Source organism: Rhea americana, unplaced genomic scaffold (assembly GCF_003343005.1).
Source record: "Rhea americana isolate MKP2758 unplaced genomic scaffold, rheAme1 scaffold_271, whole genome shotgun sequence".
Taxonomy (NCBI): Eukaryota; Metazoa; Chordata; class Aves; order Rheiformes; family Rheidae; genus Rhea; species Rhea americana.
In genome coordinates, this window is record NW_028186392.1 from 305,919 (window position 1) to 332,866 (window position 26,948).

The 26,948-nt window shown below is 36.8% G+C and overlaps 1 protein-coding gene across 3 annotated transcripts in view; it reads left to right on the top strand.

Moving 5' to 3' along the window:
- Positions 1-504: 504 nt before the first annotated feature.
- The window catches only part of ZNF385D (zinc finger protein 385D), a 157,346-nt gene continuing 130,902 nt past the window's right edge, over positions 505-26,948 (top strand). Inside the window, exon 1 of one of the 3 annotated variants that reach the window (XM_085308232.1) lies at positions 505-716. In XM_085308232.1, the coding sequence (XP_085164358.1) occupies positions 695-716 (22 nt within the window). In that variant the 5' untranslated portion in view covers positions 505-694. Of the gene's footprint in view, positions 717-3,959; positions 4,170-17,430; positions 17,448-26,948 lie in introns of those variants that run through there. The other 2 variants (XM_085308233.1, XM_085308234.1) reach the window with 2 other exon arrangements.

The following is a 26,948-nucleotide window of genomic DNA, read 5'->3' on the forward strand; positions in this document are numbered from 1 at the left end:
GGCTGGCCTTCATCCAACATTTGGATTTAAATCATTTATTGGAGTGGAACTATTGATTTACAAAAAACAACAGTCTTAGGAGACATGATCTTGCAAAGTGCTAAGCACCTTTATCATCCACTGAAGGCGGGGAATCAGGATACTCAGGGCTCCTCCTGGAGCCTGCCCTTCATGAGAAAAATACGTTAATAATATACGCTTTGTCTTTTCCACCTATTATGTAACTGAGCACGTTATGTCACTGAATGCATTTGCTGCCAAAAAAAAAAAAAAAAAAAAGTATACGATTTTAAAGGGGCCTTTTTTTTTTTTTTTTTTTTTCCCTCCAAATCAGGGTTAGGTTAACCAGGATATTAGAGCACCTCATTGGGAGCCCGGTAAAGAAAAGATCTGTTTGTAGTACTCTTAGTACTGATGTCACAGGCACAGCAAGGACATCAGAAGGAGGAGTCAGATTACAGTAAGAATGGGCAGTGCAGCATGCAGCCAGAGTAAATGCTAAATCAGACAGGGATTGTATCAGGGATAAGACTGCCTGCAAAGCGCTCATCCTGAGGAGGCACACTGCTCACTCGCGGGTCTTACGCTGGGAAATTTCCACATAATGTAGAATGAAAGAGCTCTGTTTTGCATGTCAGCCCTGTGCGGGAGCTAATGCTGAATACACAGCGGTGGGATTCTGACTGCATGATTAATGAGAAACATAATGTATTTTGGTAAGTGTTAACTGTGATGTAATTCTACTTCTGCTCACGTTATCAATAGAGGTGATTATTATAAATTTCAGATTCAAGAACATTTCATGCTGGCACACACCTAAAACTGACAACTAGAAAATCACATTGGTTGTGCAGTTTGAAAGGATTCTATTGTCTGGGAAATTTTCTGTTTGAATGGGTTACTGCTTAGTTTTAGCAGCTTGAAAAATGAGATAAATGTGATGAACTCATCCTRCGTTTGTTTTAAATGAACTTGTGTTTCATCTCCTGCGAGGGGTTGGGAAATTGTTGTGAGGCATGGGAAGTTTTAGAGAAACTTAATGAAATGTAAGAGCTACTACTGCATTGTGTATAGTGAGCAGCCACAGTGAGTCTTAGTATTTCATTCAGCTTTTATTCTGAAGAATTCAAAGATACGAAGGAGAAACAATGCTTTATTTGCAGTGGCGTGTTTGCCGAGTACTCTGCATTATGCAGATTGCTGGTGTGGGGTTGGCTCTTAGCATGTCACGAAATGCATATTATTTTAAGCCTTTAGAGGTCTCAGAGCTGTTAAATATTTGTGCAGAGTTTAGTTTTGTTACTCGATGGAAATCTTCCTTAGGTTTACAGCGGATTTGGCTGCATACCCTAAAAACATGCTGGAGCATAGCTATGCTTAAGCAATGTAGTGCTGCAGTACTGGGCTGGGATGTATGATTGCAATATAATGCAATAATAAGTTAGTGCTGCTAAATAGCAAAAAAAAAAAAAAAAACTCAACAAAAAACCCAAAACCCTAACAAACAGACACAAAACCCTCAGAATTTTTGTGGAGTGATGATTGAAATGCTATTCTTGGCTACTTGAAATCTCATCTAGCCTCTGTGTTAATTTATAGCTGCATAATATTTAGAAAGATCACAGAGCAGAGAGTTGGAGGATTTCTGGGCTTTCTCAGTTTCATTAAATATTGAATCGTAGGTTCACTTTAAGCTTTAAGAGAAGCACTTCTTTAATATTCTGACAGAGTCGTGTCATACAAGAGATGTGCTCTATAATGTGTTAGGTATTATTTTCTTATTTTCTTTAAAACTAAAAATGTTGGGGAGGGCAAGTCTTTAACAGTGAAACCCATCAGTTTTGAAAAGAAATTKACTTTACTGTAAACTATCCTAATAGAACATATATAAATTGGCTGAGTTCTCAGAGTTGTTTAGAGACCTGTTCACAGATTAATTTTCAACATTTTAGAATTACTGCATTTTCCAAAGAGTGAGAGTAGATGACTCCTAAGGAATGGCGAAGCATTTTAATTTTTAGCTTTGGGTGATTTATGTGGTTTAAGTTATATTTCTTCAGCATTAAAAGTGGCATTAAGTTAATTTTGGGCTTATTTCTGGGGCTTGCTTCTTTTAATATCAGCATAAGTGCTAGGTAGGATTTTTTTTTGCAGTCAGTTTTGCAACAATTGCCTGTGTGACTAGGATTAGAGGTTATGGTTCCCTGAAGTTGTAAAGGTTAAGGTATTAGGAATTACGTGAGCTGTATGGTACTTAATTTTGACATGTTATATATTTTCATATGACTTGCAGAAACACGTAATAGTGATCAAACTATTTGAATGTTCTTTCAAAAAATACAAACCACTTGACTGTTTCACATGTTTATCTGATTGCTTGGGCAACGCAAGATTTTAATTGGAACAAAGTAGACTGTGACTTCTCTCTGCTTTGTAGGAAATCTTACTTTTGAGAGCACAGCTAAAAGTTCTGATTAGACAGCTTTTCGGTGTGTTTTGTTCAGTCGGAAACTTCCTTGAATTTTAAGTTTTAAATGAATGTCCTCTTTTCTGTCTTTTGCGTCACGAAGCATGATCCAGTGGGGATAGTGTTTACCTGTGGCTGTGCTCGGTGTTTTTCTGCTCAGTCTGTGAGAAGCCAGAACGTCTGTAATCTCACCTGTCCACACTGTAACGGTATTGCACAGAGCAGATTTGTACTGCACGAATCCAAATGAAAGCTAGGCAGCGTGCATCCAGCCACTTTGTCTTAAAACTTGCGTATCCATCATGTGAATAATATCAGCATATTTTATTTTTCTGCTTTCTGGGAAAAAATTAATTATCTTTCAATATTATTAAAAAATCTGTGGTTATTTCTTTCTTTATGCATGCTCTTGTTCTACAAGTCCACCTAAAGAATAAGCAGAGAAGGAAAAAAAAGCATATAAATTTACGTATGGTTTCATACAGCTTAGTTGTTTTCCTTGGCCTTCTTGTGTAATTGGTGCCGACGTAGGGTAGTATAGTGGTAAAACACATGCAATGTTACTGTCCAAACAAATACTGAAATAATTACCCTGAGAAGCCCTCTGAAAGTATTATTTTTATATAGTAAGTATCTAAATAGTGAAGTGTGTTCCTTTACCACCAGAGACAAGAGTTACTAAAGTCAGAAATTTGTTACAGTGTTTGTTGCTCTCTTTAAACCTGTGGCCGCCAAGATTATGAGTTGATCCAAGATTATGAGTTGAGATATATAAGATGAGCCTTCACATCATTAACCCAATTACATTACATTACAACCCTCCCAATTACATAAGCCTTTTTTTGTTTGTTTTTACATTCCGCTGGAATTTTGATAGAGTGGTTTCAAAAATGAGTTGTTTTKCACTTAGACTGCTGTGGTCTGGAGTTTGCTTGGTCACCCTGGATGCATTCGTTACTCACTCTATTGGTTGTACATTCATCATTTTGAGTTGAGCAGAAACGAGGAGGAGGAAGAAGAAAAGCGCTACAAAATGATGTGATGTGTTTGTAGACAGAATAAGCCAAAAGCCAGTGAAAATGATAAATATTTGCTAAGTTTTTTAACAAGTAGATGTTTTACACTGTTGGTTTGAGGTGTGCGTGTGCACACACATGCTCACCCCCCCCCCCTTGCTTGCAGTTATCATCACGTTAGTAATTCAGCGTAAGACGAAAGCCGGTTGCGAAGCCGCCCGGCGCATCAGGGAGGAGAAGCCCTGGTGCCGCGACGTGCTAACGGGGGCCGAGCTCCGCCAGCTGCCTCGCTCGAAGTCCTGCTCGGCGCGCGAGCCCGAGGGCCGGGGCCGAGGGCCGGGGCCGAGGGCCGGGGCCGGCCCGCGCCAGCTGCGCCTGCGGCCTTCGCCCGCCCGCCGCGCGGGCCTCGTGCCGCGTCCGCGGGCTGCTCGGGCGGCTTCACCCCCAGATAAAACACACGGAAAAGCCTCCCTCTTACTGAAGAGACGCAGCCGAGACGAAAGAAGCAAAATGAGCGTTTAGCCCACGCACAGAAAAAAACAGATAAACAGGAGAGGTTGGAACCTGGTACGATGCCGTGAGATCGCAGCACCTCCTGCTCCGGCCCCCWACCCCGCTACCCCCCAGCGGACCGAGTGCCGACTTAAGTAACTTCTCCGCTCAGTGATTACATTCGCTTTGAAAAGGTAACCTAATATATTGGGGTGGGAATGAGTATTTTATGGAGCAAAATCGTAGAAATCTTGAGGGAGAAACAGGAATTTTGCCTGAAAATGCCGTCACATTTCTGTTTGCAAGTTGGATATTTGCAGTTTTAGTGCTTTTTTCCCCATCAGTGCTGTAGAGTGTAGTAATTCATCTACATACATACTACTATTTTGAGTATCACTTTTTATTTCTGGAACACTTTCTTGTAGGAGAGATTTGTGCTGGATGAGTCATGGAGGAAAAAATACCCCCCCCAGCCTCCCCAACTCTTTAAAGAAAACAAATATTGTACAAACAAAGAAAACCTGTTTCAGCAGTTTCAGTGAAAACATTTTAGTTCTCACTAGATTCTTGTTTAAAGAGGTTATTTTTTTTTTCTAGGTTAGAGACTGCAGAGGCCTTTCTCAGCATTTCTGTTTATCTTCATTTAAGGGAGGATGAATCAATGATGATAAGACTATGCTTTTAAAATGTTTTGAGAAACACAGAGAGTGGATTATGCACTGTACTCTATTTTATCACCAGCCATCTGCGATAAAAAAAGTACAGTTAAAATGTAATGGATGCTGAATGTGACAGAAGAATTTAGTTGAGCAAGCCAAGGTAGAGAGGCTTGAAATCCAAAGAAGCCTCATGTTTATACTTGGAGCCTTACAGCCTCCTGGGCAGTGAACTTCTTTTTCTGAAACAGTGAATAATCCTTAATATATGTACACATAATAATAATTTAAAAATCCTATTGAAACTTACCGAAATTGCTGTATGCTGGATTATATCCTTTTAGATTCTGTTTCAGAAACTGTTCCTTTAAAATACCTGTTAATATGTCCAGTATGTTGCCATAAATACAAGGTAATTTCACTGTTTGACAAAAGAWAAGTGATTCCCTATGTTACCTTTTTTTGTGGGTGGCATAATCACTCCGAAGCCAAAATCAGAATTAATGGCTTCTTGCTCCATTAGAGAGGATTAGGTCACAGTTGCATCAGCTGAAGGTCCTTTAACAGGAAAAAGTGTGTGTGYRTGCGTGTGTGTGTGCACATGTATGTGTGAATGTGTGTCTGTGCAGTTTTAACTGGCATGTGAGATCTAATCTTTCATATCTCCTTAACAAATGTCTTATGTCTGTTAGGAGGTAAAATACTATGTAGAAAACAGATCTTTTAATTTTTTTTAGTGTCATGTCTGTGTCCTTTTTGTGTTTTCTACCTAAATGACAAGTTATGTAAATTATTTTCATAAAATATTTTAAAATATTTTAATACAACATTTGAGTGCAAAATGATCTCTGAGTCATATGACTTCCACTTCTCCGTGCCTGTGTGCAAATATCCTCACATACTATTTTGATTTTGTTTCATAATCTGGTGGCAATCCTAGAAATTCTTGCAATTACATAAAATATTAATCAGGTTACAAGAATCCCTTCAGAATTTTTGCATCTCATTAGAGAAAAGAAAATGGTGGTACTTGAAAAAGAAGAAATCTATTTGGACTTGCTAAGGGAAATACTTCAGTTTGATATTAGATCACGAAAAGTTCTTAAAATACAATAAAGGTCATAAGGGCTTTAGTTTTAAAAGGTAGGTATTAAATACACTAGACTGCAAAGATTAATTTTGCAGCTGAAATTGCGTAGCTGATTGGTAACATTCAGAGAAAATGCAGCAAAAGAGGTTGACTGGAAATATCAAAGCCTGAAGTGTTTGAGATTGTACTTGAATCAAATTGCTAGCTTTGAAAGTAGGAAGAAGCTTTGCTCTGTTGTAATACTAAGTCATTATATAGCAATGCCATATACTGTAGGTCAGCCAATATTCTCAGTGATTTTAGCAAGTCATTTCTCTGAAAACTGCTTGGGGATGGAAAAAATCTAATACGTGAAGCTGTATTATTGGTATGCTCTCGTCTTTAAACCTCCTTGCCCTTTTTGTTTACCACCTCTTCCAGTTCATCAGTCTGATGCTCATGAACATGATGTATTCAAAGAAAAAATTTTTTGCTATAGTCATGAGCACGGTATGAAAAAAATTAAAGAAGTTGGCAAGAATCTGGATCTAATGTGAAATAAGAAAATGCAACTGTAATTTGAAATTAGAATGATAAGTGAAGCTTTTAAATGGCCTTACCTTATGTTAACATTTCAGACAATGCAGTTCTGTCTCTTTTATGCTTAAGCTTCTTTAAAAATTCTTTAGTTTTTCAAAAAAAGATAGATGTCTTGAGACCTTATCTAGAGCATTTAAACAAAAGCATTTGTTCTCTTTTATTTTTCTATTTCTGCTTTGGCAAAGGTCACAACTATTTTAAAATGTTGGGGTTAGATCAATCTATTTTTTTTTTTTTAATAACTCAGAGAGCTGACTGAACCAGTGGTTTGGAAATCATGGGAAACTTTCATCACTATGGGATCAGATCCTGGCTGTGTTACTCAGCCAACTAATTTACTGTGTTTTATAGTCTCTGCTGATTTCAGAGTTTAAAACCATAATATACCACTTGCTTTTCAAGTAAAACTTGAAAAGTTCCTGGGATTTGGTAACATATAGTATCTTCATCTCTGRAGCAGTTACAGGAGATACAAAAATGAGATTAACTAATAGCATCTGCTAACTCTGAAATTTTGGCATATGCTCAAGATCTTAAAGGGCTTTGGCTCATACTGGTAATTTTTATATCGTATATTGTTAATGTGTTCTGTTTATTAAAAAGAAAACTTGCAATCTTGTCACCATTTCTTTCCTTCAGAAAACAAGATAAAGCCTAAAAAGTCAGTTTATGTTAGAGAAACATCTCTGCATAATAAAACTGCTTTCATAAGAACACTGAAAAAAAGGATAGACTAAGTAACTCTTTGATTATAACTTCACAGTGGTTCTTTTGTTTATTTACCTTTGTACTGTAATTGAAAAGGTAGATGGAGAGTCCAGTTCATTCAAATGAAAGCCATGAAAATTTTCTCAGCTTTTGTTCTTGTTGACCTTGTTTACTCGTAGCTTGTTTACTATGGAGTATAGTAAGTTATGAAGACAGAGGGAGATAATGGCTGTGTTTTCCAATATTGTTACCCATCACTGTGTTAGGAATCAATATTAAAAAAAAAAGGGCAAAAAAGCGTGGTACATTGGCAAGATCTGCAATTGTAAATGCACAAGGAAGGAGGAGGTGGGGAGGAAGCCAATCTTGGCACTGCAAGCAATATCAGTGCTCTTCTTGCTAAGCGAAGTCATTTTTCAGTAGTGACCTGGGGCTCTATTGTCTCTATAGTGCAATGTTTAGCAAATTAGTTTTTGTTTGCTGGTATTTACCTGTGAAAGCAAATCCACTCACCTCCCGTCAAAACCAGCCGCGTATCAGGAGCATTTAGTCTGCCAGATATGTGACTGTTACATAGCAAGCGCACTGGGCCTTTGCTTTTCTGTTATTACTGGTAAGTGGTGCTGCTGTAAGCAGCAAATTTTTCAACAGTGGAAGTCACATGAGCTTGTCTGCTTCTAGGTAGCATGGAAAAAAAAATAATGCCTTTGCTTCAACCCTTCATGCAGCATCTGTTATTTTTGGTAGCCATTTTTACATCTTTAAGAAGAACACACAGACGTGCATATGCAAAAGCTCACCAAACCTTCCACCTGACTTTGCAGTTCCTGTGTTTGTAAAGGACAAATTCTTGCAGTCAAATAGGCTGTAAGATACTGTACCTGTGTGTGTGCATGAAGAACTCCCTTTCTCTTTTTGTGTCCCTCTCTGACTGAGGGCCTGACAGCACATGAATGCGTGTGCTGTAAAGCCATTTTAGTGCMTTTTTTCTAGTATCTTTATATTCTCGCAGCAGCCAGGACAGGCCGTAATCATTTACAAACATTTGTCTCGCCCATCCTGACCATAGCCTGTCTCCYTTGTAATGTGGAGTGTTTAGTCCTCTATTGCACTCGCCATAATAATATGTTTAATTTCTGTTGGCTTGATTCTTAGTGACAGTGAGTACCTGCAAATCTTGTCGACCCACACTGTGTGATTTCTCTCCCCTTTCTTTCATTACTGAGAAAGGTTCTGAATTAGCTCTTTTTCCTTTCAACTGAGTTGAAATCAACATTTTCCATAAGTTTCCAATTTTCTCTCTTTTTTTTTTATTATCTTTTGGAGTGGTTTTGTAGAACATTGGAGATCTTCTTGCATAGGTATAGCTGACAAAACTACTCAATCAGTGGCCCACTACTTCGACTCCTCTGAGTTTGATAGCAGCAGGATACATGGCATCTCTTTGGATTTGCCATAAAGAAAGTACAGTGCCTTGTGGAAATGGCTATGTGTGGTCAGATCCGTACATACATGACTACCCATCACACTAGTGTTCCAGCACTTTGCTCTATGAACTCTTAACAGTATGTGCACCTTCCCAGTATACTAAGGTTTTCAAAGTAAGAAGAATCAGTGATTTTAAAATGAGACACTTGCTGCACATATATAGCACATACAGATGCATGCATACRCATGAATAAATGATTGAAAATACATAAAAATGAAAGCAACATTTGACAKCTTTTTAACAATATAAATACAATGAGAATGTGATTCTGGAAAGCATTATCTAATGTGAAACATATATAGACTGTGTTTTCACAGCAATAAAGGAAGGTAAGCCCTGTGGCAGGCTGGTTCTGCAGCAAAATTGCTGGCAGTGCCATCCTGCACAAGCACCAAACAAAACACCTCCATTTTGCTCTTAATGACTAACTTGAAGCAAAGTTGACATCACATGCCAGCATCAGCATGTAGGGAAGAAAATTTATTTAAATGGCCTGGAATTAACCTTGTGAAGGCAATGAACAATGACACTACGCATCACTATGGACACCCGGAAACTCTGTGATTTTAAGAAGAAAATACAGATATATAAAAAAAAACAGTTTTATTGGTTATACTTCTGCATTCTGATTTTTTTTTATGTTAAATACATCCAAAATAATCAATATACTGAGGAAAATAAGCACAGAACTACCTTTGGTAGGCAGTATTTGTTAATACTTAGCATTCAGGGAGCATTAACAACTAATACTCCTAAAATGTTCTGCAGTTTGTTCTGCCTATGTTCATGTGATTTGTATATGCTTTTTTTTGTGTTTCTAGTAGGAAGATTTCTTCAGAGGAATGTTAACAAAAATATCAAGTTACAATCAAGTATCATGTAATTATTTAAAGGATTTTTTAATGTAAAAAACTACACTTGCACATTTTCAGCAATGGGAAGTTCAGTTTAGATTTCTTCTGTGTGGAAACAGAAGTAGTGCCATCTGACTTCACTATATAGTAAAACGAATTTTGATTTTTTTTTTTTTTTTATTAAATACCTATTTGAGAAATGGCAGCTGAGCTAATATCTGCAAACTTGCAAAGATAAGAAGGAATAATGTTCATTCTAAATTATTAGTCCAATGTTGCTACAGAATGTTTACAGTAGTAGATTAGTTAATCTTTAAAAAAAAAATCTTCCCAAGTTGCCTCTGATAGGCAGATTTGTAGGTTTTTCTCTAGCTGTGCAGGCAACTTCAATCCGTATAATGAATAATGTATGGAACTGTTTTAATAGTGTACAGACTGAGGTAATATTGCCAGTTTGTCTGAAAGAAGCTGGGCATTTTGTGAAATTTGTTGATCTAATGTATATGTGGCAACTGCTAGCAGTTACAAAGAGAGCTCTTAAAAGTTCAGGAATCTTTCAGCAAAACTTGACCTGAAAGATTTTACTTAGACAGATCTGTTCTTCACAGTGAAGGAGAAAGTTTCAAAAGTAATTATTATTTGTAATGAACTGTGGAATGTGTTAGAGTGCGTTAATAGATTTGCTTGAACTCAATTTTAGTTGGTGGACCTAACGTGCTGAGAAACTTCCATGGCCCCCAGAAAAGTAAGAGTTTTAACTGTGCTGGAAATACTAAATGAGACCTAGTCTAATTAAGGTAACTGTCAAATAATTTTTGACAGTTGTGTTTAATAGCTTCAGTAATTTAAAATGTGAGTTAAAGGCTCTTTAAAAGTCTTAAAGTGATTATCAGCAGCGTGGTCAAACCCCGGCAGCCGCCCGGGTGGCAGCCGTGGGAGCGGAGCACCCCGGCACTGTCAGCAGCGTCGCCCGCCACGTGCCTCCTCCCCGCCCTGCACCAGGCTGGAAGTACGAGGCTGGGATTTACCCCTTTGGTGGCAATTCCTGCTCAGACAGCTGTTGCCTGCTGGTTCACGAGCAGAGGCAGTGAAGGTGCTGGAAAGGGGAGCGTGGGCAGTTGGGCAATCCGAATGGTGGTGGCCTAGCAATGGGGAGCCTCGTGGAGGAGAAGATGCCTCCTGGCAGCAGGTGTTCTGCCGGTGTGCACTTGCTGGAGAAGCTCTGCAGACCTTTAGGGGAGACTCCATCCACTCCAGGACCCATCTGGGCTTTTCTTGCTTCCACGTAAAGGCTTGGGGAAGAGCAGCTAATGAAAGCTATGCTGATTTTTGTTGTGAGGAAGTGATGTGAAAGCACCAAGCTCTTTACCGGGAGCCAACAAGCACCTCTCAGCTACAAAGTATATTCATTATTATTATTACTAATTTCCATTGCCAAGTCTCCAAAACCGAGGATGACGCTATGAATCAGTCATCTTAAGTCAGCTGAACAATTTACTGGTGTATTACCCTAAGTTCATATCAAATTCCTTTCTTTAAAAAACTGAAAGCTATCATGATTGTCTTTTTTAGTTTTACATTTGAAAAAGGTTCATGTGTGTGGATAGGATGAGGGCTTGTGTGTTTGCCTGATTAGGAACAGGTTATATCGTATCTCTTAATTCACATTAGCAATGTCCTGTTTTAATTCTGTTCAGCCTCAAGGAGGCAACCTCTCAAGTGATCTGTTGGTCTGAAACCCCTTTTTTGTCTCACTAAGACATGTTATTGGCAATATCATTAGAGAGACCAGGACAATTCAATTAATAGTTTAGAAGTTTATGATGATTTTTTTCCAGTGACAGACACTATACCCGTTAAGCAGAACTGCAGCAGTAAAGGAAAGCTGAGATTCATTCCTTAGATATATTTTTTTTTCCTGTAAGCTCCAAAAAGAGCTCAACATTTTTCTTATAGCATCACCTCGTTGAACTCCGTTGAAGTTTATGACCACAGATCATACCAGGCTATCATTTCCAGGGGACTGTAGCTCAGCCAGAAAATGCTGCATTTCTGTGAAGTTTTAGTCTCCAGGTTTTTAACWTTTCCAATGCTGGAAAGCTGCTGAATGGACATATATTAAAATATATATGGATAATAAATTATAATGACAAGGAAACTTTTAAATTTGTGAATTTGGCTTTCTCTTTTGGTAATGGCATTTTGCAGAGCAATAAATAAAGAGTGGTATTTAAAGAAAAGTGCTTGTATCAAACCCTAGCAGAAGAGTGATGAGGGATGTAGGTATGGAACTTTTGTCCTATATTCTCCTAGAGAGAGGTTTTTCTGTTAACATTCTTACATGTGAGAGTACATCTATACTGATGTTATTGATATGCAATATGTTTATATATCCAAAGAAAAGAAGGAACTCTGATCTCCTCCCCTCTCCTTTTTTATAAATATAGAGAGAGAGGTGCAAAGAAAAGATTTTAGATTCTGGTCCCTTTGCATCTGGAGGTGCCTTCCAGATGCCCAAAGTGAGGATGACAATTTCAAAAAATAGATGGAAGTGTTTTTATTAGGTTAACATAAGACAGATTTCTAGAGTATTTTAGTTCATTCTTGTTGAACACTTCTTATCTGACACTGTATAGAGAGCTTTTTTTCCATAATTTGTAGTTTGGAGTCAGTCACCTAAAGGCTATGCATTGTAGTATCCAGTTTACAGTCACGTAATTGTTTTTTGCATTAAATATTATCCTTGTATTATTCAATTCTGGCTCTACCTACTGTGTCACACTTGCTACTGAAGAATGAGGGGAGCCATTCTGGGACAGGAGAGCTATCACAACTTGCTCATCTCTGCAGAGGAAATTTTAGGGAAACATTGAAGAGTTTCATTTATGTGTGAAGGAGATGTTCCGATGGGCACCAAGTTCTCAAGAGCAAGTGGCCTGTATGCTTCAAAACATGTGACACTCAGTTCTCTGAATTATTATTACTGCTATGCTGTTTTTTAACCTATTTTTCCTGTTCTAGGGTCTCCACCACCTTGGTACTCTGAGATTACAGATTTGGTAGCATGACTTGGATTTAGCCTTGGTAACGCTATACAAAAGCCAGTGTCAAGCAATGCACTAGGGTAACCTAAATGTTAACTCTGCATTACTTTGTCTCCCCATTGCAATACTATTTTACATGTAACTTTGTAAGCCCTTCATAACAACTCTGTTACTACTATTGATCCTTGACGCCAGACCTAGAGATCCATTTAACCTCTGCCACTTCTGCATATACAAATATACCTGAAGACCTTAGTCATTTGATTGCTTTCTGTGAACTTAAATAATAGATTGAGCAAGAAATAAAATGCAGATTTTTTTTTGTGTGTGTGTGGTAGCAACGGAATCTGCGTAGCAACACTCAGCAGCTGTGTATGCTCTAGGTCTTCTTAATCCATATTAAGTATAATTTAGCTATCTAAAGAGTATAATAAAGAAAACCTGACACTCCCCACTAAATTCTATCTTTCTGCAGACAAGATTATTCTGCCCAAGTACACACCAAACAGAAAAGCCAGAAATACAGGTTTGTAGAGTCCTTTTGTAGACATTAAATCAAATCTCACTGTAGCATAAAAGTGAACACAACCTCTGCTTTGAAGCTACAAGTAGCTGGTGTCTGGGAGCATGGAAGGTACCAGCCTAACTCAGACACCCTGTTGACCCTGCAACTGTGCCAGCTTCAGTGCCTTAGGGCTGAAAAAAGGTGTGCAAAGCCTAACTGAACCTTTGTCATGGCTTGGCCCACACCTGCTAAAATTTGCTGAGTTTCAGGTTAACACACCCAAATGCAACTGTGAATCACATGATTTATGTTCATRTGCAACTCCTGATTTGTAAACCCGGCCTGAGTCTAAGCTGCAGAGTGCAGCCCTGTGCAGGCAAGTTCTGTTTGGCTTCAGGTTTCTTAAAGGCTTACGTGTAAAATTTCCTCATTGCACAAATTGATACCTGTAATTAAACAGATTCAGTATGCTGCAATGCTTATCCTTTAAAGTTACAGCTCCAATGAATCCTTAGTGTAACTCTCTTTAAGTCACTGGAATTAATACTATGGGAAGGACTGGCTTCTTTTCCTCAAGATAGTGTCTTTTTCAGTAAGTTTATTTTTATTTTTTAATGCCATTCCTGGATCTAAGAAATATATTCTTGTCTCTGGAATAATTCCTTTTCTTTTTTTAAAGATACAATAGTGGAAAGAAAAAATTCTCACTTTATCTGTGGCAATATGTTCAGAGAACCTTTATTTTCATTTTATATTTAAAGTTTCACCCCAAGTTTTACTTTCTAGGTAGTGCATCTTGGTGTTTTATTTTTCTGTTTTTTAAAGAAAGAAAATCTTGCCAAATGCAAATAATCATAATTCAGTTCTCTTCTACACATGGCAATGCAGGTTAAGTATTTGGTTTTTGAATCACCCTTCAAATTGAGTACCTTGATAAAGATTTAATTCCTTTTTAGTAGGATGGCGGTTCTTTTTGTTTAAAACTCATTTTTATGGAACTTTTATAATATTCAGTCAGATGAAGTCATGCAAATAAGATGTAGACCCTAATTCTCCATTAATTAATTAATTAAGAATTAACTTTTTTAATACAAGTCATTCTATTGATGACAGGGTTTAGAATAGTTAAATATATGCAGAAGTATTTGCAAGATTGAGGTTTGTCTGTGGCTTAGCAAATCCTTGCATTTTTATAGCAATCTGACAATTGGTTGGCTCACTTCACTGATTTAATATAATTTCATTTTCTTGGAAATGTATTGTAAGATTACCTCTTTCTTACAGAAAGATGATTAAAGTGTTTTAGGCTCCCTTCATTCCTTAGCAGTAGAAATAGAAGGATGAGGGGAGAGATGCAACTTCTCAATAGAGCTTCATTGAAGGCTATTTGTGTTTGCCCTGCCTTCTCAGATATTATTAGGGTCTTCTGATCAGATTATTGTTTCCAATTTATTAAAATTAAMAGATGCTAGGGTTTGGAGGGGGGGAGTAACTTGTTCATATCCAGYAATAAAAACATACCAAGTAATCACTTGAACTGTTTGATCTACAATTCAATTAAATGAATGTTGCCTAAATTGAGTGGATTACTTTTCTATTGTAATTTGAAAAAAAATATATTGGGAACATATAAAATAATGYGAGGCAAACGTCAAATGATTATTCCAGCTTCATTCCAAATACTCAAAGAAAGAAATACAGTAAATTTAAAGGATCAGAGCAAATGCTGCTTTATATAACATACTCAATATCATCTGGAATTACAATAGCTAGACTTAGTATTATAAAAGTACATGATTCTGATCCTTGTGGTCTACATGGATTATCAGAAAAGTCTGTGTCAGTTTTTTTTCCCTCCTCTTTCTTGGTACTGTATTCTATTGTATTGTGGTTACAAGGCCTGGTTATAATGCCTTCCAAGTAGAAGCATTAATCTCAGTATCTCTTAAATAACTTCTACCTAACAGAACCAAGGTAGGTTCTTCTGTTCTTTTTTGTCTTTCTAGCAGAGCAAGACTTAAAAATAAAATAAAAAATGTCAGCTGAGACTTTCATTTCGCTGTGGAGTGACAGTTTTAGTATGTTATGCCTTAGACTTGATTTTTGTAGYACCTTAATAAGGAAATAGGTGAAAGATAGTCTTTGAATAGAATGAATTTAAATTTTGGGGGGAGGAGGAGGAGGTTTATTTATAAATAAACCATTTCTRGATATGGTTTATTTATAATTAGTTCAAGAAATTTGAATTTCTTTAATTCTACTGGATTCTAGTCCTTGAATAGCTCCCAAGGAAAAATCAGTGAATGTCTAACTTGAGTTTTCAATAATCCCAGAGTGAACTTCTCAAAGCTATATAGGGCTATAAATAAATATTCTGAATAGTGTGATTGTATGAGCAAAAGTGGAGCCCTCTGAAATGACTAATTAAAAATTGTATGTATCATTCCTTTGTTTACTTCCTGGAACAAAGTTTGTAACACTACAGGATGCCTTGATGGAGGACTAGAACATAGCTTGGATGGCTCAAGAGCAGGACAGGAAAGGTATTATTACTTGAGTTCTTGTCATACACCTTCTTCAGAGAATGCTTTAGACTGTTCCTGGCCAGTATAAAAATGCAGATAAATAATATCTATCCTTTCCACCATGCTTTGTCATCTCCAGCTATCAGTGAATTCTGCACAYCAGTATGCTGAGCATAGAACAGGGCCATGCCTTGCCACCTTCTGCCCTGCAAAAAGGGTAACCAAAGATACACGAGCTACTGSATTTCAGCCTGTTCTTTACAACTGCGGGGTGTGTGGTCAACTCGGAGAACCTTATGACAAAATCTGTGTCAGAGTCTATTAAAATTGCTTGTGCTTTACTGAGTGAGGAAAAAGATCTAAATGGTATGAATAATAACATTCATYGCAATAACTCACCACAGAATATTTTTATGCCACTAGTTAAAAAGATCTGGATATGATACAAGAAAGCCAAAAAATCATAGCTAACATATAGCTTATAGCTCTGTGAGTACATTATTGGGATGTCTATAGTTTAAGCTACTTTACTGAAAACTGTTACATGTGTGTGTGTGTAAATGTAACTGGACTGTAATCAATAGAATTACCCACCAACAAACACAATTTATATTAGCCAGGGGCAGGGATTCCCGTTCTTTCTATCTGTGGAGGACATGCCTTTATCTAGGCTACATCCCCGGATGCAGCCTGGAGCATCCAACATGTTATGGATTAGATAGATTGAGCCTGATGTGCCTGTGCTTTTGGAAATTTTTCTTTTGTCCTTTGTGCCTTGTCTGCAAAACMCATGACGCTTTCTCCCCACCTATAAAGAATGATGGGAGGTAATTTTCTTTGCTTCGTAAACTTTTCGGGAATTGCGGGTGTGTTTTACGCACAGATATAAAAACAGGACATTCCAGCATTTCCACAGATGACAAGAGAGGGACAGTGTACCTCAATCTGAAGCTCAGTCAGGTGTAGACCTGCCAAAATTTCTGTATCTCTTCTTTACAATTAATAATTTTGTTAGACCACTGTCACTTAAAAATATATATATATATATATATATATATATATATATATATTCACTTTCCCAGAAAGATACCAGCCACGTGATTAGGGGATTTTTGTGGAATGCTAGAAACCCAAGCTAAATTCCTTCATGAAGTGAAAATGTATTTACCCAAACCTAAAAGACTCTAAAAAGATATTATTGTGTGAGTATCCCCAGTTAGTCAGCAGCCCAAGTGCTAGGACATTTCCATGAGGCTATAGAGAGTTACAGAGCAGACTTAAATGTGGGCCTTTGATAACCATACATATCTTAGTTTTTGCTAAGATTTTTCTTTTTCTTCTTTTGAATTTTTATTAAGCTTATTTATTTTATTCAGATTTTTTATTAAGATCTATTATCTCAATTTTCACCACCAATTTTTTAAACTCTTAAACACAGAATTTCCTTCCATAGTAATTAGACATGAGTTCTAGCTATGCAYGTAGATGTACAGAGGACACAGAATCAAGTTGTGATGGAAATTTGCAACACAGAAAAAAACTTCARTTTGACAATGTTCTCTCTCCCTCTCCTAATCACTAGAAATGATGTCTTGAAGCAARTATCAGCCAAAATGATGTGAGAAATAGTTAGGATTAGTAATCCATAGCTCTGTGATTGCAAAGGCATCCTGCAAACACCAAAGCCTCATACAAGGAAGATAGGATTCTTGTTTCTTACTGGCATAAAGCATGGTTTCAGAGTGCTTCTCTATGAGTGGGAAAGCAGACACAGCTTTATAAAAGTGAATTCAGAATAGTCAAATTTATTTTGTTGTTCCCTTCTGCATAAGGGTGTTGGCTCGGGTTCACTAGTGAGAATGAAGGTACCCTGCTTGTGCAGTTTCACATCATCAGGATGTGAGGTTTGTGCCTTTGGAATTTATACTTCTTTCTTTCTTTCTTTCTAAGGGTGTTGGCTCGGGTTCACTAGTGAGAATGAAGGTACCCTGCTTGTGCAGTTTCACATCATCAGGATGTGAGGTTTGTGCCTTTGGAATTTATACTTCTTTCTTTCTTTCTTTCTTTCTTTTTTCTGGCAGCTAATGGATAACTCAAATGTAGATGTTTATGGAATCTGACCGAGAATCAAATTTCAAAGTGCCGTCTCTGAGCTCTGATGCTCAAGTTGGACACTGTAGGAATCAGGGGAAACTCATTGATGCCTAACATTTTAAGGAACACCTCACACTGGTGTCTTCAACGCTTTCACTTTCTTTTCCATTCCTCTGGTCTGATTTGTAGGGTCATYCAACTGGAAGTTGGATTTGATTCCACCTCTACTGCATTAGCATATATAGAATGATGCTCTTACAGAGCACTGTGTAAAATATGCTCACCTTTGATCTCCATCAGTTAGGAAAACCAATGTTTTCTTCACTGTTCATAAAAAAAAAAAAACTTTCCTACATATCTTTATCTATTAAATTGTATCATGGTGGATTTTTTTTGCTTATATGTTTTGAATACAGAAATTTACTGCTTTATGGAGTAGCTGTTTTCTTGATGGTAGCTCAGTGTACAGAGGCASACTTCCACACTTTTTGAAAGGAAAYATAAGCATTTATTCATAGGGTTCTACTGTGAATTAAAACCTAGAATCTATTTTCTAGCATGTAATATGGCACATGTTTATCTCTGTATGTTAAAAAAAAAAAGGCATCCTTTATGTTTGAACTGCACAGGAGCTGTKTGTGATTGCAATAAATAATTTTTCCAATGATATTAGTATTTTCTAGATACAATACTTCTATTGCTGTGTTCAAAAGCTGCTAAAAATAGAAATTTTTTAAAATGAAAAAAAGCTATTAAGAGTTAATGATTTTTTCTTTAAGTCTTCTTACTTTCTTCATTAAGTCTTCTACTTCAGTGTGTCCTACTTAAACTTTATTAGGGCTAAATCTGTGGCTGGATATAGAATTTCCGTAAAAACACCTGTTTAAATTGATTCCAGCCAGGGTTCAAATTTGTTCTGTTGATTTCCATCATCCCATTCTTTTATTTCCATTCTGGCTCTCCCTGTTGCCTTCTCACTTCCACTTAGCTTCTCTTTCTCTCCTCTCCATTTTCCCCCTCCAAACTTAATGCAAACAGCTTGCCCTTAAATTCTTGAGGGTTTTATGGTTTATCAGCACCTGCTGTCCTTTCATGCTYGTTCCCTTGCTGAACTCAAAATTCAGTACCACAGTGCAGAAGCTGCTAATCATTTGCATCTCCAGTCTTCATCAGACAAATGAAGAATGGCAGATGCGTTGATCAGTATGGAAAAGCAAAGATCTTAAGGAAATTGGTGAAAAAATAGCAGGTTTTGRTGGATTAAATGACTGACTTTGTCACGCTAAAGGACTGCTGTCTTGTCAGTATGTGTGCTTTTATCTTACGTGCATGCCCAACTTGTTACCTTGCAGTAGCTGTAGTTAACCTTCTGCTATGGGCAGTGGGGCAGCAAAGCAACCTCTCCCATCATGTCTCAGTAAGACAGTGTGATGTACGCTGGCCTGAACTGCCTAATGCTGAAGATAATGGCCTTAATCTAATCTTCTGGTTTTCAGGTGGTGCTTAGCAAGAGTTAGGAAGGCTTTTCTTTCCCCAAAGTGCAATTGGCACTTTTTTTTTTTTAATTTCTGTATTGCCTTCTGATTAAAGTCCAGAGATCAGTCGTTGCTGCAAATAGTGCAGGAGTGCTTTGAGGTGGTGCAAAACTCTGTTTTATTAAGGGTCAAGCTTACCAATTAACTAAACATTTCATCCCGTTTTTCCCCCATCTCTGTGGGGACAGCAGACTGCCGATCTATTTTTCTTTGCCTTCCTTCTTAATACAAAGCATAAATTGCCTGCTAGGAAAAATTCATTTCACTGCTTTCTTTCCAGAAAGTCTTGGTCATACATAGAGCCTCAGGCACTTGGATTTTTTCACAGACAGCTCTATCTCCTGTGGACTGAACTGGTTTAGTTTCGTTGAAGTATAGTCAAGGGTTTTTGAAAAATAATAGGTTGGGGCTTAGAGATGATCAGACTGTATTATCTAATTATTTCTTCTGGTCTTAAATGCTGAGACAGGATAATATGAAAGATATTCATGTTTACTGATTTGGATTACTTTCTTTTTACTCTGGATACGTCATTCAGAGTGCATATTGGTGGGAAAAGTTCTTCAGTCAAATAGCCTGAAATGTTTTAAATTTAGGAATGTGTGTAGGAACAAATGATGGAATAATGTATAATTTATCTTAACAAGTATCTTCAAGCCACTATAAACTGAATAGTACTTTATGCCCAAGAGCCTATGGTACTTTGTTCTTTAAATCTCAGTGCTGTCTGATGYATCTGTGGCTGTATCTCATTATCTGTTTGTAAATCTCATGCTTTTTCTTCCACTTCACTTTTTCTTTCTATTAAAGTTCAGTAAATTATACCATTTGTTCTTTTGCCTACTAGAGTAGATATAAACATACTAAGTTTAGATTTATAGATGGATCATGTTTTCTGTGAATCAAAATTCTGAGACTGTAATAAAGTATTATATGAACATTTATGTCTTTATACATGAAAGAGAATAATGAAAAATACTGCTTTATATCAATATGTGTTCTGTATGTTTTTGTTATGTRTGTACACATGGACTGGGCTTGAGCCTTACAAAAACTCTGTGATGTTAAAACAGGGGGAATCTTGCCCCAGTCCATGCAACACTGCCATAGCTTTACAGGACAACTGTCACATATCTTGTGTGCTACCAATGTCTTACAGTAAGAGCAACAGCCAAACGCATCTGCATAAACCCAGACTTTCCATCAATGTTTTCTCTTTGTCTTCCTCTCTCTTCTTGCAGCTGGCATTGACCTGAGTAGACTTCATTCCCTTGACTTGAACTCTGCCATCCTTTTCCTAACTTCCCCAATATATCTACCCATTATTCAATAAAATGACAGAAGTTGGACTGCTAGCACAAGAGCAAAGTTTTGCTCTGGAAGCATGCGATAATTAAGGGCATTAAGTTTTCACTGCCCTTGCACTATGTAGCTAAAAATGTGTAAAAACTACTTTTAGTGGATAATTAATAAACTTGTTAGTATCAAGCTCTCTTGTTACTAAATGGAAGGAGCATTGCTGCACAGTACTGCTACTGCTACAGTCAGAGTGTGCTAGTGGATTGTATCCATTTCATGGTATTAATCATGTATTTGTCTCTGTTGTTTCATTTAAGATAAAGACATGAGAAGTTAATCTTTTTTTTATCCCAAGCATGCTCTTGAAAAATGGGGCTTTTAAAATAGCTAATATGTGCATCGTAAAAATGAAAAAAAAAAAATATTTGAAAATCTGTTTGCAATACAGTGTTCTTCTGATTAATAACCCTTGCAAATCTGTGCTCATTATACCATAAACATGACCTTTTTAAAAACATCAGAAAAATCCAACCACAGAATATGCCAGATCAAAGATTTTGTAAATGTCAAAAAGTGTAAAGCTTTGGAGTAAATGTGATTTTCATAATACTTGGCTGATGCTTGCATTTTTACTTTATTTATTTATTTATGGGTTATTTTTAAGTCTTGTGGTTAGGATCTTTTGGGAGAGCGTGACCACAGAGGAGGACACTGTGGGATAACTCTCRATGCCTTTCAACAGCTAAGTCCCTGTGATTCAATACTTAGATCCATTTAGTTTATAACATTTTTGCGGGGCCTCTTATTGGTTAGTTCCAATAAGGTCTAGCTGTTCTCTATCAGAAGAAACCAACCATGCACGCTGACCTACTGGTTAGGAGAGATCCTGAGTGCACTAATCAATAGTGTTGGAATCAGTCTARCAGTATGGGAGAACTTCATTTGCTGAAAACCGTAGAGAACCTGAGCATGCACATATTTCTCATGAGCATTTTGTTTGCTGGTTTTCTTCTAAGCCATGAGGAAAGTGGTCTTAGGGTTTCTGATTCCCTGGTAGCTGGTGTGGTTGATACTTGATGATGTCAGCTTATCTAAGATGCAAGCTGGCCAAACTGGCCGATCTCCCATCATGGAGACAGCCACTTTACAGAAGATGCGTTTGCGCTGGATAATTTCATTTTCATTAATCCATCAGCTTCCAGTAGGGAAGTAATCATCCAAATTTGTCTGACCAACTGTGATAAAGCCTCAAAGAATTCTGAAGAGCTCATCTGGAAAATCATGTCCCMATTGCTAAAATAAAAAGCTTAGCTGTTCCCCTTGTGCAATTTATAGTCCATGGAAGATGTTGTCTGTAGTGAGTTAGTGGAATTCATGGTTAGACAGTGTTAAGTAGTGAGTTTCAGATCATTTTTTTCAATAGATTTTACTTAATTAAAAATGCTTGTTATTGATAAAGTGTTTCCTGTGGGCCTTAACATATGGTAGATAAGGTAGGGGAGGAGGAGATAATACATTATGGGGTTCATGAAGGCTACATTAGTTTCCTTACAAGGTGAGCAGAGAAAGGTCTGTACACTGCTATGCTCTTTGATCCTATTCAGACTGGCTGGACTTTATCACCTACAACTCAGGCCCATCTTTTTACTAATGCAGATGGATAATGGCAGGAAAATAGGAGAAAAGAAGGCAGTAACTGGAAGAGGGAGCCTGAACTTGTTTATCAAAAGTAGGGAAAATCCTGAAAAGAGATAACAGATTATACACATCATACAGTGTATTCATGCAAATTTGTCTTTGTGTTTTCCCAACCGTGCATCATGACAATAGTTTTATAGGATTCCACACAACTGAAAAAAATGTACTCCTTTAGGTATGAAAAGCATTACATTTTTCACTCAAAATATTTGTATTAGAAYATATAGTTTTGCATTTTTCAAAATGCTGTAAATGTGAAAGAAGAGTAAAAAAAGGATATGATGCATAGCCACAGGCTGTTAAAACTAATACTAATAATATAAAAAGAATTCAAACTTTTTCTAAACTAAATCTCTTTGCAAGAATCGCAGAATAAATATAGTCTCTAGACAAAATAATGCTTTGAATAGCAGCAAGTGACCAGAGCTGAATCAAATGTTCCAGATGAATAGTAGATGTGCTGAAAAAAGCATTCTGTAAAAGAATAGTGGGTACTGATTTGGAAGAGTTTTAGTTAAAAAAAAAGGGGGGGGCAGGAATCAAGAGAAATAAGAAAATGTGAAAATATTTTGTAATGAGTAGTTTGAGTTGCCTGTTTGGTTTTGATGTTTGAAGTTTGCCAAAATTTAAATAATTAAAAGGATTGAGTATCCCTGGGCAAAATAAAGAATTTCAGTTGGGGTGAAAGAAATGTTTCAGCTGACACAATGATTTTTTTCCCTAATTGTTTTTATTTTTTGGTTTGGCCAGTGAACTGAAAAATCGATTACTCACAGAGCTCCGCAGCTGAGACACTGTTGCATTCATCCTCTTCAAAGTAACTAGCAACAGTTAACATTGCTAACAGCAAAACCAATGAAAGAAAAGCTTGTATTGCCACATAATGTACTTGAACCTCAAGTTGTCTCGGAGAGTCCACAAGAGAGAAGCTGGTGTGGTTGGAATCCAGTTCTGAGAGATTGTTCTTTTTAGTGGATGTCAAATATCTAGTACTTTTTTTGATTTTTTTGTTTTTCATTTTTCTGAAACTACGAGGGATGGTGTGAAATAGTATTATGTTTATATGTGAATATCCTCATTTTCAAAATATTTCTGAGATTATTATCTAATGAAAACTCTCTCCAGAAAAAAGTCAGTGAACAATATAGGAGTCAAAAGCACTTAGCCTTAAGCTCCTCATTCTGCTTTCTCCTAAACAAAACAAAACAAAACAAAAAAAAATGAAGAAAAAAAGAAAGAAAAAAAAATTCAAAAGGAACCTAGTTCTATAGTTCTAACACTATAAATGATCAAAAATGAGATTTACTGGACAATAAATCCCCAACAGGCATCCCATTACTTGATCCCACAGAACTTCCTTTCAGGCCATAGGGAATACTATGAGGGACAAATGTAGCCTATTAAAATTAAATATTTAAGATTAAAAAGCATACACATTTAAGTGCATAAAACGTTCAGTCTGCATGTTAACCAGCATTCTGTGTTATCTAGATGGTGCATATTTTAGCTACTTAGGTAATACTACTAAAGTAGTAGTAGTAATAAAAATGATGTTTTGTGATTTTGTGAAGCCTATTTTGCCATTTCAGGTTAGATCACTGATCCTATTTATTATAAAATTAAACTTATCTTTAAAATATCAATTCATCGCTTTCTAAAAAAAGAAACTATTGCAAAAGTGAAGGGTAAGAGGGAGTCATCTAGCAGTTGTATGTCTTGACAAATTATATTAACCTAGAATATTTTTGAGAGCCAGATCTACAATTCATATCCCACTATCGATGTTGTATACCGAAGAAGTTTATTTTTTTGTCTTGGGTGTCTTTAAATTTCTCGTTTTTTTCAGATTTTATGAAGCCCTAAATGTTGTATCTGCTATTTTTTATAAATGAAAATTTATCATCCATCATGGCTAGCCTACTGTTCTTAATTGCTTGTGTCTTTATTTTGTTTATGAAGAAAATCCTTTCAAAATTTGTAATAAATGTAAAGTTCTAACTGTTCTTTAGCTATTCAAACATAAGTTTCTTAGCATTTATAAGATGAGCTCCCACCCCTTCGCTTTTATACCGAAGACAGTCGGAGTTAGTTTTCTTGAAAATTTTCTGGGCAAAAAATCCTCTTTTGGCTCAGGCTCTGTAGGATATATTTTAATCCTTACTGGATGTGAGCTGGCAGATATTAGGATTCTATATAAAAATTCATGATTCCTTTTTGAAGTTAACTTTTTAAGTTACCTTTATGGAATCCAGTCGTATTCTCAGTTACTGTCACTGAATCAGACCAGCTKAAAGGTTCTCTGAGCTTCTGCCAAGGCAGAGAAAAGAAATGTGTATTATTTTGGCCCAGAATATGCTATTATGTAAATATTAGGAGAAGCGGGACAGGATGGAATACCTAGGAATATTCATATCTGGAAAAAATCAAATTATGTTACTGAAAAATTCAGACTCCAGGGTGGAAGGGAAATTGAACATTAGTTCAGGGTGTCTCTGATGTATTGAAAATGGAATTAGGGGCCCAAGCCATACACATGGCCAGAAGGAAAAAAATGCAAAGTAATGAAGCAATAAAAATAGAATTCTGCGGAGATTTGCTTTTTCACTCAGTGTTTATGGTGCTAATCGTTAGTGATGGAAGAATTGCAAAAGATTTAGATTAATGGGGTGTTAGTTTAGAGCTCCTATCCAGTTTGCATAGCACCTCCAAGTTCCAAAATGCATTGCAAAAATTATGTAAACTATTTGTGTCTGCAAAATTTGAACTGGCTATTTCATTAGGACAGGCTATTTGATAAGAAATCTAGTGATTCTTTTTCTGGACTAGAACCTTAAGTTAAAGGATTGTGCATGAGGAAAGATTATGCAGGGGAAGATGTAGCTGATCTTTCTTTATAGCCAAATCCCAGAATGCAGCAATATATGGTTGCCAAATTGTTAAGCAATATGGTAGAGAACTTGAAAGATAAGGGTWTCAACTTCTCCAGAAACCTGGAGGAAATCTTGTCATTTGTTATTCAATATATAGAAAAAACCCCACCCTACTATACCTTCACTCTTAAGATTATTTTGTTTTGTTTCCCTGGTACACATTTAGTCTTTGTGCTTGTTTTAATCAAGATAATTAGTGGCAGTACTTACAGATGTTTATACTTTTTATCTAACAGTGAAACGAGGGATTTCTCAGGTTAACTGAGTTAAAGAAAAGAAAAGAAAAGAAAAGAAAAGAAAAGAAAAGAAAAGAAAAGAAAAGAAAAGAAAAGAAAAGAAAAAAAGATTAATGGGACACTTCCTTATCAGAAAATACTATTTCGTTGCAAGTGAAATTTTTGACATGAAGGTGTTAATTTTTTGTAAAGAATTGGGAGGAAAATAAGGTAAAAAAAAAGAAAGTAAGAAATCTTGTTTCTTCATTTTGGAATGACTTTTCATTTTAAAATTGTTTTTAATTCATAGTGAAGCATGGTATCTAAAGTCAAAATTGGAGGAAAAGACAGCATTTATACTCAAAACAAAACCAATGTGTCAATTCCATATGGAATGGATGGTTTGAGGCTGAACCCACAAGAACCTTGTCTTCATCTGAATGCTACTATCTTTTCCTCTTGGTTAAGGGTACAGGCAAGAAAGGTGTTGCAGTTATGGCATTCAAACCATCAGCAGCTTCAGAATGAGAGCTGCTTGAGTAGGATGTGCCATAGAGAGCATGGGCTTCATGGGGCACACGTGGCTCTGCAACAGGGAGGCTATATGTGCTCAGGACAAAATGCTCTACTGGCTGCTGGACTTCATGTAAAAGTCTTGCAAAACAGATTACCTAGTGGTAGAGCAAAGCATCTAGTCTCCACTAGAGACATAAAATTGCATCCGTTGGTAAAAATACTCAGTTTTATTGAGACTGAAGGAGTTATTTGAACTTCTCAGAATCTCAACAACTGTCTCAGTGAGGTACAGGAATGGGCAGAGGTTCATGACAAGTTCTTCAAACTTGTTTGCTCATGTTTACCTTGGATGTATTGCCAGTGCCTCTGGCTAAGAGATTATCTTGCCTGTGTTGTAAATTGTGTGAAAATTAAAGGAACAAATGATTACTTCAAACTTGGTTAATTGCTGAGCTAAGTTGTATTATTCCTGTACTTCTTATGAAAGAAAATTAAGTTCAAAGTATTGATGTGGGTTTCTGAAATGTCTGGAACAAGCATCTCCAGTTCAGGATCTGGACGTTCTGAAAGACTCTTGCTCTTTAAAAAGTACTTTTTAAAGGTGCTTGTTGCATAATATCGCAAACTTGTAAAACTGGAGTTAGTAAATAGGATGTTTCTTCCTATTTTAAGGAATGGCGGAACACTACTCATCGAATGTAACTTTAGGCCTGTATTGCCTTTAATTTGAGAGACTGTTGTCTCTTACGTCATGCCAGGCATTCAGCTAGGTTTTGCCAGTGACATTTAGCTGAACTTCAGGTAATAATACAGAGCATCAAACACAAGCTACGGAAAAGCCCCGTCTGAGGGTTGAGAAGTTAATGCTGAATATCATCACTTTATTCATCAAAGTGGAACTCAAACCATTGCCAACGGGAAGTTTGTAAAGAGAATGGCAATGAGCCATCTCCTCTGAGTGGTGATTAAGGAAAAGATCTACAGCAGGACACAAATATTTTAACATGTGACTTGGGCAGCCTCCTCGCAGAGCAGGATTGCTYTGCCGACAGCAGTGTTGCACTGCACAGGGAAAGCTATGGAGATCTTTATGCAAAAATTTATGGCATAGAAAGTGCCAGAACAGCAAAAAAATCATGAGGAAATCTTAATGGACGACAGTTCAGTAGCTCTGGGTAACTAGAAGTACCTCTCTAAGTATTGCTATAAAATCAAACAAGTATCAGTGCTTTTTTC